Below are 16,416 nucleotides of genomic sequence, written 5' to 3' on the forward strand. Positions count from 1 at the left end.
CATTGCTGTCTTTCTGATCGTGTATTATTGAAAGGATCAGGTGTCATTTTTAAAAACTGGTATGTATGTTTATGTATTTTCATTTATGCTTTTATATTTTTTTCTCTGTAACTGAGAGTCATACAGCTGGAACAATCCTGACACGCTTGCCACTAACGGCAACGTGAGGACATGTTTGGATAGCGTCCACGGTGCCTGGCCAGGAGTACTTACCCAGTGAAGTCAGCCGAATACATGCCATAGTCAAACATGTAGACCCTGGTGATCTGGCAGAAAGTGAGGTAACCCAGGGCAACCACGAAAGAGTACCTATAGAGAAGAGGGGAACAGGGAGGGCATGGTGAGGAGTGCAGGCTCTGGCTGGGAGACCTCAGCTGAGTGGAGCTCCTTTAGGCTTTACCGTCCTTCACCGACAGACAGGCATCAAGTGACCAACAGGAGACGGACACCATTTGGACAGTTTAAATGAGGTAATGTCAATTCATATAAATGAGGCAACAAAATTAATCAATGTCAGTAAAATTAGCATGAACAGAATAGAAGGGTGTCTATCACATCTCTATCACCAGAAAGGTGTTTGCTTTGATGACATAATCACACATTTTCCAGATGTTCATTTATACAAGATGGCTGGGCTAATTAGCTAATTGTCTTCCTTTTCAGAAACACGACAAGGAGCTCTTTTTAATAAAGTAATGACACGACAGCTTTAAGAATCTAAAGATAAACAGGTTGGCAGTGAGGTCTGCATCACAACAGAGTATTGTCCAGTTTGCCCCAGCGCACCACACCAAACATCTTCGGGATTTTTTGCTTGGCCTCAGTCTAAACCCCTAAACGTCTGTCCTCAAGCTCCAGAGAACGTGAGCCTGGAACAGGCCACAAGCCTAGGAACCTCCCAGCTGGATTCCAAGGCTTTGCACTGGGGGTGGGTTGTGGGCGTTCGGTCCTTCTCTCAGGACAATGCCAGGCTAAGAGGTCCATGGCCCTGCTCCGAGCGCTCGGAGGTGGCGGCCAGCCAGGCCTCAACACTGGCTGCTTTTATGAGGTGGCGGCCTGACTGTGGAAGGCCTTGTTCTGGCGGTGGGAGGAAGGCTCCAGCCCTTACCTCCTACACGGAGGCACGGGCCACGGCGCGCCGCACAGAGCTGCGGAAGGGCGCGCGCAGAACGAACCGGGGCTCAGCGGGTTCACCCAAACGTTTGATTTCCATAACACACAGAATCACATTCTCTTTCTTCGTGGTAGATACACAAGGCTTGATAAGGGCCGTGTCCCAGCGAGTCAGGTGATGGCTGCATGGTCATCCTGTACCAGCGTGACGCTGCCTACGCAGCCTTTAAATCGGCAATTAGAAAGTGAGAATTAAAAGACTGGAAGCTACCATAAGGGAAAGCCGTTGACACACAGATGTCACCACCATGTATAAATAAACGCATTGTTGTGCAACAGCCCGCTGTGATGCATTAGCATAATGTGCAGTGAACACAGTTCAGATTTAGAATCGTCATTTTGGGCATCCATAAACAGCCTTGGCTCTGTGGGGAAATGTAGCCACACAGTTCACATTACAGCTCTGATGTGACCAGTGAGGCATCAGGAATTTGCCTTTCTGCACATGACAAGCAAGCATGTAAACATTCGTGTTTCCTTGGCGGTTGGTCAGGCACGACGAGTGTTCTGGGCGCTACCCAAGGCTGACGGACATACAGTCAAGCGGGCGCGCACATTGTGCCCGCTTCACTCGCTCACGGCCTACATGCGCGGATGCTGTCACTGAGGCATTTCACACTGTTGCCACCATCTGAAATTAACCTGCAAGCTCACTAACCTCAGAACAGAGCATTACGGAATATACTGTTCACGTCTGCAGACACTAACTAGCGGTAACAGGAAGGACTGATATGTTCTCTTTGTTAAATTAGAGTACTGCACCTAATATAGTTACAGGAGCTGTAGGAAAGCAGAAGGCTGCGCAAATTTAAGCAGTAAAGATGTGTGCGATTCATCTCCTTGCTTTGTGTGTGTTCCTACCAGGAGCATAATACCAGGCAGCAGGGTCTAAACACAGCAGGGCATGGAAGGAAAGTTGATCTGATCGATAGCATCTATTCATCTGTGGTGCCTTAGGTAGAGCACAGCATGAAGTCTTGGGCTTATTTCCTTGGCAGTCGCCTCAGCGAAGCTACACAGAGGCTGCCCCATGCCGCAGTTCATGTGCCAAGGTGCTCCAAAGCCCGGGACTGAGAGTTCTCTTTACCCGGCGCCACGTCCTGCCCAGAATTGCTCTGCAATTCTTCGGACACTAGCCTTCGAAACGACGTCGGTCGGTACGGTCTGGACGGTCTGACAGTCAAGACGCTCTCAAAACGGCGTTGTGCGTGGGAGGATTTCGAGTGGAGTGGCGGGGCTTTCTTTAGGAAGAGCAGCCGGGCTGATCCATGACTGGTGCAGAGAGCTCCGGCCTTCTGGAAATGTCCTCCGCGCGTGCCAGGCGGGTGACGAGCGCTCGGGCCGGCCGTAAACGTGTCGCCGGGCGCACAAATTGGGGCTGTCACGCTGCCAAGCAAGCATGGCCAGTGCCATGGGCTTGCTGCAGAGTGGCCTGCAGAGGAGTGGGCTTTGGGACGACCTCGTGCATCTTCTCCCCCTCCTTTCCTTTTCTCTCATATCGCAGACTGGAGCAGCTGAGAGCTGTGCAAACGCTGCCCCACGACATCTTTCAGCCCTATGGACACAACCGCACCTTCACTCCAGGTGTTCTCGCCGCGGTTTAACACCTTTCGGTTTCTTCTCATCTTATGACTTTTTTCTTTCAAATTTTTCTTTTTCTTTTTTTTTTTTTTTTACCTCACTTGTTAGCTAAGGAGGCTAGTGTGGGTAAGCTCCCAGATGTCCATGAAAGCAAAGTCACCAGTTTCAGTTATTTCACAGTGCCATGGAGGGAGAGGATGTCTGTTATACAGAGAATACAGTCCATTCCAGAGAGAAAATACATACTTTATATGCAAGTGTCAAAGTGTATGACCTTTAAAGGTAGCTAGGTTTTCATCAGGATTAGACTAAACCTTTTAACCTCCCATTTCCAAAGCTCAGTATGGCAAGCCATTACTTAAAAACGCAATAAGTAATTATTTGATTTTTGACTAAGACCGCACTTAGTCTTCACATGGAGATTTTAAAAAGGTATAAAAAAAAAACGAACAACCGATGACTAAGTGACCACATGATGCCTGATTGCTAAAGGAATACTAAGGGGACATAATTTGTTATATGTTGGTAATGTATACTCATGTAAACAACAACCTTGCGAATGTTCCTTCATAGAGTGAGAGGTAAAAATGTATGACTTTGCCAGTCTCTCAGGGTTCATATTATCATGAGAATGTTGGCTTTTTTAAGCTCACTGACACAAATCAGGCCTGTCTGACCAGTTGCTAAGCTAAGTCACAAAGTGAATCTGCTGAAGTTTCCAAATTTTACAGCTACCACCACATATCAACATCTGGTTGCCACACACACTATGAGTCAATATTCTGAAGGTAAAACTCTGCCCTGGTAAGTTCTCACATTTCAAAAGTTAGTCACCAGTGACCTCATCACAGAAATTGTGACCAGTCCGATTTGCGTAGGGTTGTGTTGAGCCACACCTGCCTTTTGCTTACTTTCAGGGAGGCTGTCTTGGGAGTGTTCTAGCACTCATGCAACCTTCAACCTTGGAAGGTGTGACTGTTGTGGAACTGAACCTTCTAGACTTCAAGAAAGGCTTCAGAATAACAACTCCCCATTCAAAATCCACAGTGGCGTTGTGTCTACTAGTGCCATAAAGTTTACATCCTAAACTTTGGAGGCCCAAATATCTATTTCAACTCAGTGTTAAGAGTAGTCTGTATTGAGCCGTACTTGGTTGGAGACCATAAACATGTGTCATGAGCCTTCAGATCAGTTGGGATAACCTCTTTATAGGGGTGTTACAGAAGCTGTGGTCAACACCACCACACACGCACATACACACACACACACACACACACACACACACACACACACATACACACACACAGAGACACATACACAGACACAAGCCATTTCTCTAGGTCCCAGTTCTCAAAGTAATAAGAACTAAAGGAATCTTCACTCAGCCAATCAGAAGTCTGAGTGGCATATTGCTCATGACTATAGCTCTTTGAGATCTGTGGATTAAAGAGGACTTTCGCTTACATGTCATATTCATGTACGTCATATTCATACATGTAAGTCAAAATTCACTTTCTTATTAAACGTGCATCAGGTTAAAATACTTGTTTTAGCATTTGAAGAAGAGCAAAGAAATAAAACATCACTAAAGGAGAAATTTGCTAAGTAAATTTCTTTCTCAGCTGCTTTGTATCTACAGACCACCAGAAGACTAAATGCAAATTTAAAAGGTGCTAAAACCATTTCTGTCCGTGCTTGAAACTTACTTTCAAAATGTTATAATGAGAAACTCACAAGATAAACAGACAGAAAGAATACAGGATCTATCTTCTGAATTATGCAATTAAAAATGATACTGAGCTTACAAGCAAAAAAGCAAAAAGAAAAAAGGGTGTCAAAGTATCATTTTTGGTGTCGGTTTTAAGTCCAAGGTACTGGTATTGGTCAGCCCTAGTGTAGATGATCGCTGGTGGCGGTACTCACTTGTGCATGTGTTCCACCCCAGTGAAGATCATGATTCCATATGTTAGCCCACTCTGAACCAGGAAGTGTAAGGCATACCTGCAACAAAACACAGGAGTTGGCCAGTTTCACCAAGGAACTGGAACTGGCAATGTTTCAGCGGGGTCTCTTCCCAGGGCCAGTACAACAGGGCTGTGAGATTCAATCAGCCAGCGCAGCGTAAATGACAACGCATCCCAGAACCTTCCCAGCCAGCATCCAACGTTAGTCATCTTGAGCCTGCTAAACAGTCCATACTAATCGATTTATATTAACAAGCATTTAATTTGACTAAGCACAGCAGGGCTGTGATATCAGAAAGATCCTGGGAGGTGAGGCAGAGTTGTCCCCACAGGTCCTCTCCCAGTCATATGGCCTATTCTAGAGCATCACAATGAAGTTTGTACAAGCCAGTTCCCATCCATGAACAGCTGGTGACAGACGGACTATTAGTAACACTGGTAATCTTCCCTCACCATGTGGTTCCCTAACGCGCTACACGATACAGTGGGCCACACTGATGTGAACAGCTAGTAAGGTCTCTTGATTTTTCAGGACTGATACTTCTAGAGACAGAGCTGTTTGATCATCTCATTGGGTCTTATTTATTAACGAGTTAATTGGTTCTTATTTTCCAAAATTTATCAAGGGACAACTGTTGAACCTTGTCCTAGTGACTAGAGCTTCATACACAGTAGTTTATGTTCAACCAAACACTGTACCCACTAATTACTTGGTTTAGCAAACATTAGTCCATTACACTGCCTTCTATCATTTAACAAATCTGACTGGAAGACACTAGGCTGGTGTAAAATACACAGGAAATAAAAGTTTATGACTATCCAGAGCTCACACCGTGAAACGAATTCTATGACATAAAAAGTGCCCACAGCCAATACATTTTTATTGTGTGACTTAATTAAGTCAATAACTAAATAAAAATAAAAGTATATAAATAAAACTATTAATAATTTAAATAGTTTCTGACTCTATTAAACAAATTCTTTAAATTGTTTTGCACAGTAACCACATATACAAAATTATCTATAGATTTACATAACATTTCAAGTTGTAACATCAATGAATAACATTCATCATTATAGCATGGCATGAAAACCCACAACAACAACAACAACAACAACAACAACAACAACAGGTAACACAGCTCAAATAAGACAGTGAGCAAAAAAACGCAGTTAATTGTTGCCAAACCGGTGCAAGAAAAACTTATTACAGAGTTATCAAGTTAAAAAATAGATCTTGTACATCAAAAAATATTTCTAAGAAACCATCCTACATGCTGGTGATAAGTTTGTCAAATATATCTTAAAAAAGTAATTAGATGAAAAAGTTCCTAGTGGCCTGAGGCTGTACCCAATACAGCGCATGTAGCCCCGTAGGTGGACTCAGTTACATGGAACTTCCCCTTTTCACACTGTTTGAAAGAAATCCTGTGTTTTCTGGTCAGGGTTCAATATTTGCTGACAGATTAACATTTGTATTACGTTGGGATTTCCATTTGCTTTAGTCACTGCAACTAAGGCATGGCTCTTAGTCAGGAATTTGCAACAAATAATCCTGAGTTTCAATAACACTGTCATTTGCCCTGCTTGTGACTTAATTACACCAGAAACCCAAACTGCATTTCTACATCAAAACAACACAAGTCTCATTTAAAAATCCCAAAGGAGAACAGGTCTGGACAAGTCTCTCCATGACTCAACTGTTACAGATTACATAATTTCTTGCCAAATATATAGTTTAAATGCACAGATTACAGACCACATATGAAATTACAATGTAGAACTCACCAGTAGTGTTAAACACCATCTTAAGATTGTGAGGGAGTTTGTGATTGGGTGCTATGGCTCGATATTTATTTTCCGGAGTGAGCTGAGCAAGTCCCAACACTACCCAAGAACATCCCCAAAGGCAACAGCTAAACAAGTCACACAGAAAACTAAAAGCTAACCACTTCCTGGTTTCTGAACTTATTTACCCTCACACAAATCCAGGAAGCAGAAGCAGACCAAACAGCCTCTTCCAGGGGTCCATACCTGCCTCTGGACCAAATGGCCTCTTCCAGGTGTCCATACCTGCCTTTGGACCAAACGGCCTCTTCCAGGGGTCCATATCTGCCTCTGGACCAAACGACCTCTTCCTGAGGTCCATACCTGATCTGGACCAAACAGCCTCTTCCAGGGGTCCATACCTGCCTCTGGACCAAATAGCATCTTCCATTGGTCCATACCTGCCTCTGGACCAAACAGCATCTTCCAGGGGTCCATACCTGCTTCTGGACCAAACAGCATCTTCCAGGGGTCCATACCTGCCTCTGGACCAAACGGCCTCTTCCAGGGGTCCATACCTGCCTCTGAACCAAACAGCCTCTTCCAGGGTCCATACCTGCTTCTGGACCAAACAGCATCTTCCAGGGGTCCATACCTGCCTCTGGACCAAATGGCCTCTTCCAGGGGTCCATACCTGCCTCTGGACTAAACAGCATCTTCCAGGGGTCCATACCTGCCTCTGGACTGCTGGGGAAACTGACTCACTACTGGCAAATGGGGCAGTTTGAAAGGTCTTCACATATCTATGTAAGATTTCACCAGGCACTGCCAGTGGCATGGACGTCCAGAACCTCTCCAGCTGAGGCACCAGTATGACTCCAATGCCATAATCCTTTTGGCAGACACAAAAGCAGAGAAGCCTCAGAGGCTAGTAGTTCGGAGGACTTGAGGTCACATAAGCCATCATACAACCTTTGATGGTGACATGCCATCAATACTAAGCAAAAAAAAAAAAAAAAAAAAGAACTTGTTGATTTTTAGTGAAGATAAATAAGCCATTTGGATAACATTCCCACTGCCCCCAAAATTCTACTCTGTATGTTCTTTCAGAAGGAGAACTTTCTGAAACGGAATTCTGATAGGGACGTTCTGATCAGGAGTTCCTGACTAAGACAGAAAAGTCCATCGTAACTTTGTGTAAAATTGGCATGCACAACTGAAATCAATCTTCACTGAGCACGTGGTTACTGGTATGTCATTTGAAGAGGTTTATGGCATCCATTAGAACATGATCACACTAGAACTGATCCCTGTGCAACAATAAAAGTGAGTGATTGTTAGCAAACATTAACAAGTGTAAAAGTGTTATTGTGCACTAATGCATATTCCCAGAGACAGGAAGATTATAGAGTCAGACAGTATGCTAAGATTTTGTGATATCTGCTAATAAAGCTCAGTGGCTTCATTTCAGCAGTGCACTGTAGCATTTTGAAGTACACTTAAAAACTTGCAAATTAAAAACAAAAAATTACATGTGAAATCCTTGTTTATTAGAAACGACTTGGATATGTACAGTTAGAGACTGTAGTGCATCTCTTGCCATGGCCCTGTCGTGTTATCCATCCTTCGTGGTTAGTTTGTAACTACAGGAGTGCCTGTGTCCTCTTGGGAGGAGGACTACTCACAACATGGCAGTGAGTGAGGCTGATGCATGAACAAACTCCAGCAACACAGCTGTGCCTCAGAAACTGATAGTATAATAATAATCCGCGGTCATCCACTGGTCAGAAATTACATCAGCAAATATAATTCGACATCAATGCTGCTAAGATTTTTTTTTTCCTGAAGTGATTAGCTAGTAACATTTCTTTGATAGCTCATTATTCTCTGAAGTAAGGTCAGTCAGAGTTCTAACACTAAACTAATGTATATTTACTTTAAATCTACATTTATGGCATTTAGCTGAGGCTATTATCCAAAGCGGCTTACCATTATGACTGAGTACAACTTGAGCAATTGAGGGTTAAGGATCTTGTTCAGGGGCCCAACACTGGCAACTTGGCAGTGGTGGGGCTTGAACTGGCAACCTTCCGATTACAAGTCAAGTACCTTAACCACTGCCTAAGTTGCTATTTAAAGCTGAGTCTATTTGATGGTTTCAGAAGATGAATGCAATACATGTCTCCTATACTGTTTCAGAGAGTTTATGGCAGCTGTTACATGGGTGGTTTCCAGCACAGTCATGTTTGGCTTTGACTTGTCTGTCATACTGGACCTTATTATCCAACAGCCAGGTAGTTCTGTCAAAACAGATAACAGTTCATGAGGCTTTACAGAAACCCTACAAACAATTTTAGAGAAGTGGAACCCAGGGAAGCAGGCTGTACACCAGCAAGAGACCACAGGGAAGGGCTTTGTTATCTGGATACAGAATGGAAATGATATAAAGGGTACTAAAACATTAAAGCACCCAGAGTACCAACAGAAAACACACACACACACACACACACACACAAACACACACACACACACACACACACACACACACACACACACACACACACACGCACATGCACACGCGCACACACACAATCACATGCATACTTACCAGCCAAAGCAGAACAGGGCCAGGTAGAAGCCCAGCAGTGTGGCCACCACATGTCGGATAAAGGGACTGGTTTTACTGGGATGCAGATAGAGCCGGAACCAAAAGGCTGTGAACAGGGCGAAGAGCTGGCAGACCACGAAGTTAACCTGAAGAGACAGACCGGACGAGCCAACAACAGACGACAGACAGAAAGTCAGGGCACGAGATACCGAAAGTGATGAGTCATTTCTCTCTTCTGAAAGAACACAGAATGAAGAAAGAAATCTAAATTGTCTTGCATCTTGTACTACTAGATTAGAAACAGACACATACGAATTTGGTCTAAGGCTATACTAGCCTATTGTGTTCATGGTGGTGTTCATGCATTCAACATCTGTAGCAAAGCAATGGACATTTGTCCCCCTTTGTCAAAGGAGCAGCCATAGAGATAATAGTAATGTGATCAAATGGACTTCATGTTGTCTTATATTTATGGAACATATGCAAATTAATAAAAAACAATTATGGCAAACCAGGTATTATACCTTTGTTCTAAAACCAAATATCAGTAACATGGTTCTGTTGCCATCATATCAAGCTCTGACTTGGTCAACATGCCTACAACTTATCTATTGATAGTATCGTGCAAGCTGTCTAAATCCTACCGCTTGTTATCAGTGATGGATGACTGTTATGGGATATAATCACTCCATATGTCCCCACACCCTCCACCCAGGTGGACACAAAAATCACAGCGTGGAGACACTTAGCCAGCCAGCCGTATCAAGAATGGAGCCACCTCCTCACACACCCACATGAGGAAACGTGGTGGCAAATACATATAATTGCAGGATTTCACAGCCACATGTGTAACTAATATACATGCACAGCAAACAGTTTACACACAGGGAAAATGTTCTTTACATAAAAAAAAAAAAACCTGGAGCGACACACGTAAAAATATTTGGCATTGTGTTCACATTGAGTCACTTCCGCTTTCTTAAAGTTCATGTAATGTGGTAATGTGACAGAACATATGACTGAAGTGTGGTTGCCTGTCAGGATACTGGATACTGACTTCCGATCATGGCATCAGTAACACTCAAAGAGTTCTAAAGATGAAACGCATTACACAGACCCCGCCCCACCCATACAGTCATTACAGCAAGCGGCCTATTGCTGCGAGTTCTTGCACCAGACTCGGCCCGGCTGCTCTTTATCTCCTGACTACCTAGTTTGTCTCCTAATCACGCCTACTGCTTATCTTTAAAGCACTGGCAAAGCTGAGCAAGAGCTGAGATGTTCATTCCTCAAGACCTGTTTAAGCATTTGAATCTTTAAGGAGGGATGTCCAAAAACAGCTCACAAAAGTGAGAAACGTCAAGGTCGTGTAGGATAACAGAAGTTACCACTACACACTTACCCAAAAAAACCAAACAAACAAACAAACAAAAAAAAAAAACCAAAAAAACCCCAACACATTTATTTACCAATCCATCAGGATTCAATGAGAACAACTGAATGCTCATCAGTCTAACATCTAACTTTAGTATAACGATGGGACAGCAGCACAACAAAGCACTTGCCCGGCTGGGTCAGTTCATGTTGGGGTGGGGAGCAATGTGTTAACAGAACAACATAACTTATTAACTCACACAATACACTTGAATATTTAACCTCTCTTGCAAAAAATGGTCTTACCGTTTTAGGCATCCAGTCCAAAAAAAAAAACAATGATATTATCTGTTGACGAACAGTGCTCAGAGAGAAGTGTGCAGAAAAAGGGCCGGAGTATGAAGCAAAGCCAGTCAGCAGCCTCATTCCCCCACGGAAAACTTAGGTTACATGGTTTGATTCTGATCACTCTGTGCCCGAGATGTTGTGCAAGGTTTGTATGGAATATCCTAACAAGGCAGTTAGAAAGTGGCTTTTTGGTCTGAACTTCAAAATATGAGAAAACAGTCGCTCGAGTGTCACCACAAATCTCTCTGTCACACTGCGTGTATAGCAGCTAGAAAAGCCGCTAGCATGTCTGGACCACTGGACCTGTGCTTACAGCGGATGAACAGTGAAGATTTGTTCGGGACAGTAGAAATTTGGTTTGGGACAGTGAACCTTTTGCTTGCCCAAGTGGGCAAGTTTGAAAAAGGTTAGCTGTGAACGCTGATTAATAATTAGAGACATATAGCTATGCGCTATTAATGATAGCAATCCTTAAGCTCTTCACTAGTGGTCAGTTCCTGACCATAGTACCACTCCCATCCCAGCAGTGTAACTGAGACTCCAGCAAGACTGCTATGGTCATACCAGTCCCCACTGCCCACTACCAGAGCAATACGTCCGTTTCGCTCCTAGGGTATGTTTACTGATCTAAATAAAGCTGTTTTGTATTATAGATCTGTGGTTGTAAATAGTCCATCAGCCAAATAATCTCTGGCTGGCAGTAGCCCTGTGGTCAGGAACTGAATGGCTTCTGGTCTTGTATGACAGCGCCTGTCCCCCACATGTTCCCTCTCCTGGACGAGCGATCCAGGCATGGTGAGGCTGCCTGTTCCATCACCCACCCCGGAGCTCAGAGCAGGGCTAAGCTCATGCACAGGGTGGGCGCAGGTGTAGGATGGGTTGAGCAACAACAAGAGAGTTTTATTTCCCCCTCCAGCACGCAGTGGTCACGCATCTGGTGTGCTCACTTTGGGTTTGTGTGTGTGCGTGTGTCTGTGTGTGTGTGTGTGTGTGCGTGTGAGAGAGAGAGAGAGAGAGATAGCATGTGAGTGAAAGAAGGGGGAACAATCTTCCTCCTACCATGCACATGTTCAAATGTGTACCACATGTGCCATGCGCTGACTTGATCAAACCACAACATCACTACAATTCCTGTGTCTTTTAAGATAAGGGTAATTACGGCTAAACCGACACCATCGCTGTCTACTGGATTACATTAGACATAGAAACATATATCACATCACATATATATTTATCACATTATAGTAACACGACCACGTGTATCAGACAGCACTGTCACGGAGTCTTGTTAAACAGGGACTGGCCTGAGACCACCCCACGGTGATCCTCGTTAGCCTATCGTCGCTCACTTTCACATCGCCTCACTAAAAAAATATCTGTGCGGACAGGTCAAGAGAGCTTTATTCGAGCAGCTTTATTCTGTGGTTCTTCGACAGGAGTTCTATTCTGACTGCCACCACCACTGTCACGAGGACTAGTTTCGCACACGCATGCGGGTCTGGACACCCAGCTCCCATACCACTTCTCTCTGCTGCTGGCGACCGCAAAGGCTCCAGAGTCTGGGCAGGCGGCGCGTTCCTCGAACTCCCACCAGGGCTGCCCTCCTCATGTCAGCGTTTTAATTGGTTTACACACCTGGCAGTAGTCTGATATTATAATTGTTCTCTTCTTTCCCCTCTGGCAGACATGCAGCCTTCCTTCAACGCTGACGTGATTTGGATAATTCCTTTAAAAATCCGATTTGGCTGCATTCCAGCCAGGAAGTCTAGAGCTGGGGACTAGGTGTGCGCAATGCCTTTTCCAAATCCCATAGGCTCATTCTTAGACACACAAATAAAAGATAGGATGCAGACTAATGCTACAGATCCCAGTTTGGATCATATAAAGGAGCGCAGATTCCATGATCGAGGCTCTCAGAGAGACAGAGGAGTAGGGCGAGGGTTGACCAGTTCTCCATGGCCTCGTGTGCTCGTCGTCGTCCCTGCCTCCAGGAGCTTCTTTCCTTCATGGGTAACAACTCCATCTGAGGAGCTATTTTAAGCCCGAGGGCCCTGCAATGTCAGCCGGGTTCTGACCCAAAGCTGCGAATCTCTTTACCCCAGCTGCCCCCAAGCGGTTGCGGTGCCCGTAAACCGCGCCCTTGGCGCCACCAGAACGTGACCCAAAACAGAGACACACATGCAAAGGTGCACACACGCGCAGACCCACAGACGCATCTCACACACACTGACTTGCTGACTGAGGCGCTCCGCAGAGACTCACAGAAGAGAGGGAGAGCAAGAAGAAAGTGATAATGTTGTCTATTTTCTTGTCGTTTATAGCTCGTCATTGGTTAAAAAATATACACACACACGCAAATGCCAAAAGCACACATTACAGTTATCCTCTATGCTTTACCATGATCTCAGATAATACAGGTTTATAAATCCTTTCCTAAATAAGACAGAGGTTTCTCCTCAGTCATGCAAAATGAAGTGGGGCCTTGACTAGCGCAAAGCGCTCAAATCAAATAACCAGTGAGAGTCAATAAGAAAGGCAACAGTGACAGTTTACACAACATGAGGCTTTCGCATGACTGGTTTCCTCTTTTGTGTTGAGGCTTCCCAAGTCCCAGGCGTTGTCGGCCACCCCAGAAACGCTGGCAATGTGCCGAGGAGCAGAGCCTGCCCCCTTTCAGTCTAAACAGGGTAAGATACCCCTGTGGAAAATGTGCCAAACTCAAATAAATAATGTACAAAATATCTATAATTCAGAGGAACACAACATAGAGTAAAGTGCTGTAAAAAACTAGAGGGAAATAAATTGTGTGTTTGTGTGTGTGTGTGTGTGTGAGTGAGAGAGAGAGTGTGCGTGTGTGTGTGCGTGTGTGTGCGTGAGTGTGCGTGTGAGTGTGCGTGTGAGTGTGCGTGTGAGTGTGAGAGAGAAACTACTTTCAATGTCATACAGCCCAAACTTAAAGAAGAGTGAGAATTCTGGCCTCGGGACACAAACCAATCTGCAGACTTCAGTTGCAATCACAGAGAGCTTGGATCATGGCTGTCGGTGAAGCAGCAAGTCGCGCGCCGGGGCTTTGAGCCAGCCAGGCCTCTCTCACACTCACTCGTCTGAAAATAGACCCATGTGTAGAGACAACACTGCAATCAATCCCATTACAGTACGTGACACTGCAATCTAAAGTATAAAGCAGTTATTTTGGGGCCACTGAGTTCAAGAGATGGAGATCCCCAGCAGACAGACAGAGGGGTCACCGGGAGCCAGAGACCCTTACGGCTCAGTGCTTATTTAACGGTCAGAAAGCAGGACATGTAACAACAGCCGGTGATCATCCCTGGCCACATAAAGGAATGCAGTTCGGCACGAACATACTAATGACATAGTGCGTCTATCAAAGTCTTCCAGGAAGATGAGGACATGCAGCAGGTGAAGGCCTTCAAAACTCGTTATTCAGCTTCTGTCAAAAGCCACTTCAAAACGCTACAGAGTTTTGTGAATGTTCATCTCAGCTACGGCTAATACCTTTTCCTTCCAAATGATCACATCCTTCTGACATAAAGGTCCCACTAAGCCTCTTCTGTCTGTCCTCACTTCCTAAATCACCATCACTGACGCAAAAGGCCTCAACGGTAAAGAAATGGCCCGGTTACTACGTGTATCCTGGGTAGCATAGGTAGACACTGCCTGGGTGGAAAGCCAGGGTGGAAATTGAGGATTTTTGTATGACAGGATGTGAAAAGAGCCTCAGACTCCGAGAGAAAACGCTTGCTGTGATTTGATACAGGTCTGCCGAGCCTATCCACCAAAAATAAAAGTCTAAAGAGTGAGCCAGAGCAAGCAGTGAGAAGTAAAAGACCTGGCCTCGCAGTCATGGTCAAGCTGCTCACGACACACAGAGTATGAGGTCTATAGGATCAGTCACAAAGAAAACACACATATGCACACAATATTATTATCAATGTATCTACCAGCACTTTATTAGAATGCTGGCTGGTGTGGATCCTATTGTAGCACAGCAAACAAAGCAAGATTTGCTTTGTTTGTCAACCCGTCAGAAGGCTTCACATTGTATATCCAAGGGACCGACCGCACAATAGAACCTAGTTTAGTGTAAAAAAAAAAAAAAAAAAAAAGGACAAGAATTATTATTTTTTTGGTTGTGCTTGACATTGTTAGAATTCTGTTGAACAGGGTTAGGCCAATGTTCAACAGTGTTAGGACTATGCTGAACAAAGCTAAGAAAGCCGCTCAAGGACAGATAATCCTTCCTTTACAATCCAAGTTGAAACAGGTACCTGAAAAACAGCAGGACCTGTGATTTAATGGGTGGGTAAATTACAGGCAGTAAAAGACAAAGCAACTACACTTAACTATTCTGAAACATTTCTACTATAACAGTTAATTTAGCAAATTAATTAAGCTATTAATTTAATATTTAATAAGAATTAATTCCTTATTTTCTTTACTTCCATATTAATTGTTTCTGGTTTAAAGTGCATTAGGGGATTTCTCTGATTCATTAGTTGTGTAGAAGCTGCAAAAAGTGCTTCAGATCAGAAATGCGACACTAGAGCTTGGGTTACACGGCAACCTAATGGTGCTCCTCTGAAGTAATTGATTAATGACTTAATTAATCAGTATATTCTTTTGTTCTTGGAAATGGGGCAACAGGTTTATTATGGTGAGATCTTTAATGTGTCACTTTGTACCAGTCTATATAGGAAACATGTAAATTCCGCTTTTACAGAAAAGCAAGCTAGTTTGTCTGCACTACCAAGAACCAAAGAATATGTTGCTAGGAGATTTTTTGCTGGAGAACAATTTGGTCTTGATCTGTTTTAAGTCTCTTCAACACCGTTGGGGATGGCTGTCCAGAGTCCCCTGTGCGACTTTGACTCTGGACAAGTACTGGGTGGTACAGTAGATGCTGCTTCATTCCTTGTGACTCACAACAGTTGTATACAGCAATGTAACAAGACGAGCATGTCAAGATGTTGCCATTGGCCACACACACTTCTGTGGCATAGCTCAGAGTGATGACTGAACTGTGAGAACTGGGTCGGTGCCAGAGAAGCAACCAATGCCAACCCTGCCTTAAGCCTCTTACATAACCTTCTGAACTTGGATGGCAGTTCAGAAGTTCTCCAGGTGGCACACAAGAATACAGTACAGTTTCAAGAGTAGTGTGTATTTGCTTAAGACATTCCATCAGGTAGAAATTACTCAGCCTCATGGTATGAATGAACAGTGAATGAACATTCCATCCTAATCCTCTGAACAAACAGCTTTTATCAAAACAGACTGAGGAGGTAACACATGTGTGAGGTCTCGTCCAGGTGTACATGTGCAGTCTTTCCAACCTCAAACTGGATCTGCATTTTTCTGTAGGCCACCTCCTATACCAGTTTTCATTGGCCTTGATTGCTTGGTTTCAGGTGTGGTGAGAGTTTGAGAGTAGTAACAAAGTCTCTATGAGAGTTCCCAAGGACAGGATTACAAAACACTGTTTAAGAGAATGCTCTGGTTTCCACAAGAGAAAAACAGGCATGTTGGGTTAAACCTGCCAAACTGACCCCGGGCGCCCAGGCTACATACCCCAGGGAGTGC

General features: G+C 44.2%; 1 protein-coding gene across 3 annotated transcripts in view; it reads right to left on the reverse strand.

Moving 5' to 3' along the window:
- mboat2a (membrane bound O-acyltransferase domain containing 2a) overlaps positions 1-16,416 on the reverse strand; it is a 38,960-nt gene that overhangs the window by 13,473 nt on the left and 9,071 nt on the right. Inside the window, exons 2-4 of one of the 3 annotated variants that reach the window (XM_035532791.2) lie at positions 9,094-9,239; positions 4,678-4,755; positions 214-309 (exon numbers count right to left, since the gene is read on the reverse strand). In XM_035532791.2, coding sequence (XP_035388684.1) covers positions 214-309; positions 4,678-4,755; positions 9,094-9,239 — 320 coding nt within the window. The remainder of the gene's footprint in view (positions 1-213; positions 310-4,677; positions 4,756-9,093; positions 9,240-16,416) is intronic. The other 2 variants (XM_081721639.1, XM_081721640.1) reach the window with 2 other exon arrangements.

The sequence above is a fragment of the Electrophorus electricus genome, chromosome 10 (genome assembly GCF_041902795.1).
Source record: "Electrophorus electricus isolate QZ-2024a chromosome 10, ASM4190279v1, whole genome shotgun sequence".
Taxonomy (NCBI): Eukaryota; Metazoa; Chordata; class Actinopteri; order Gymnotiformes; family Gymnotidae; genus Electrophorus; species Electrophorus electricus.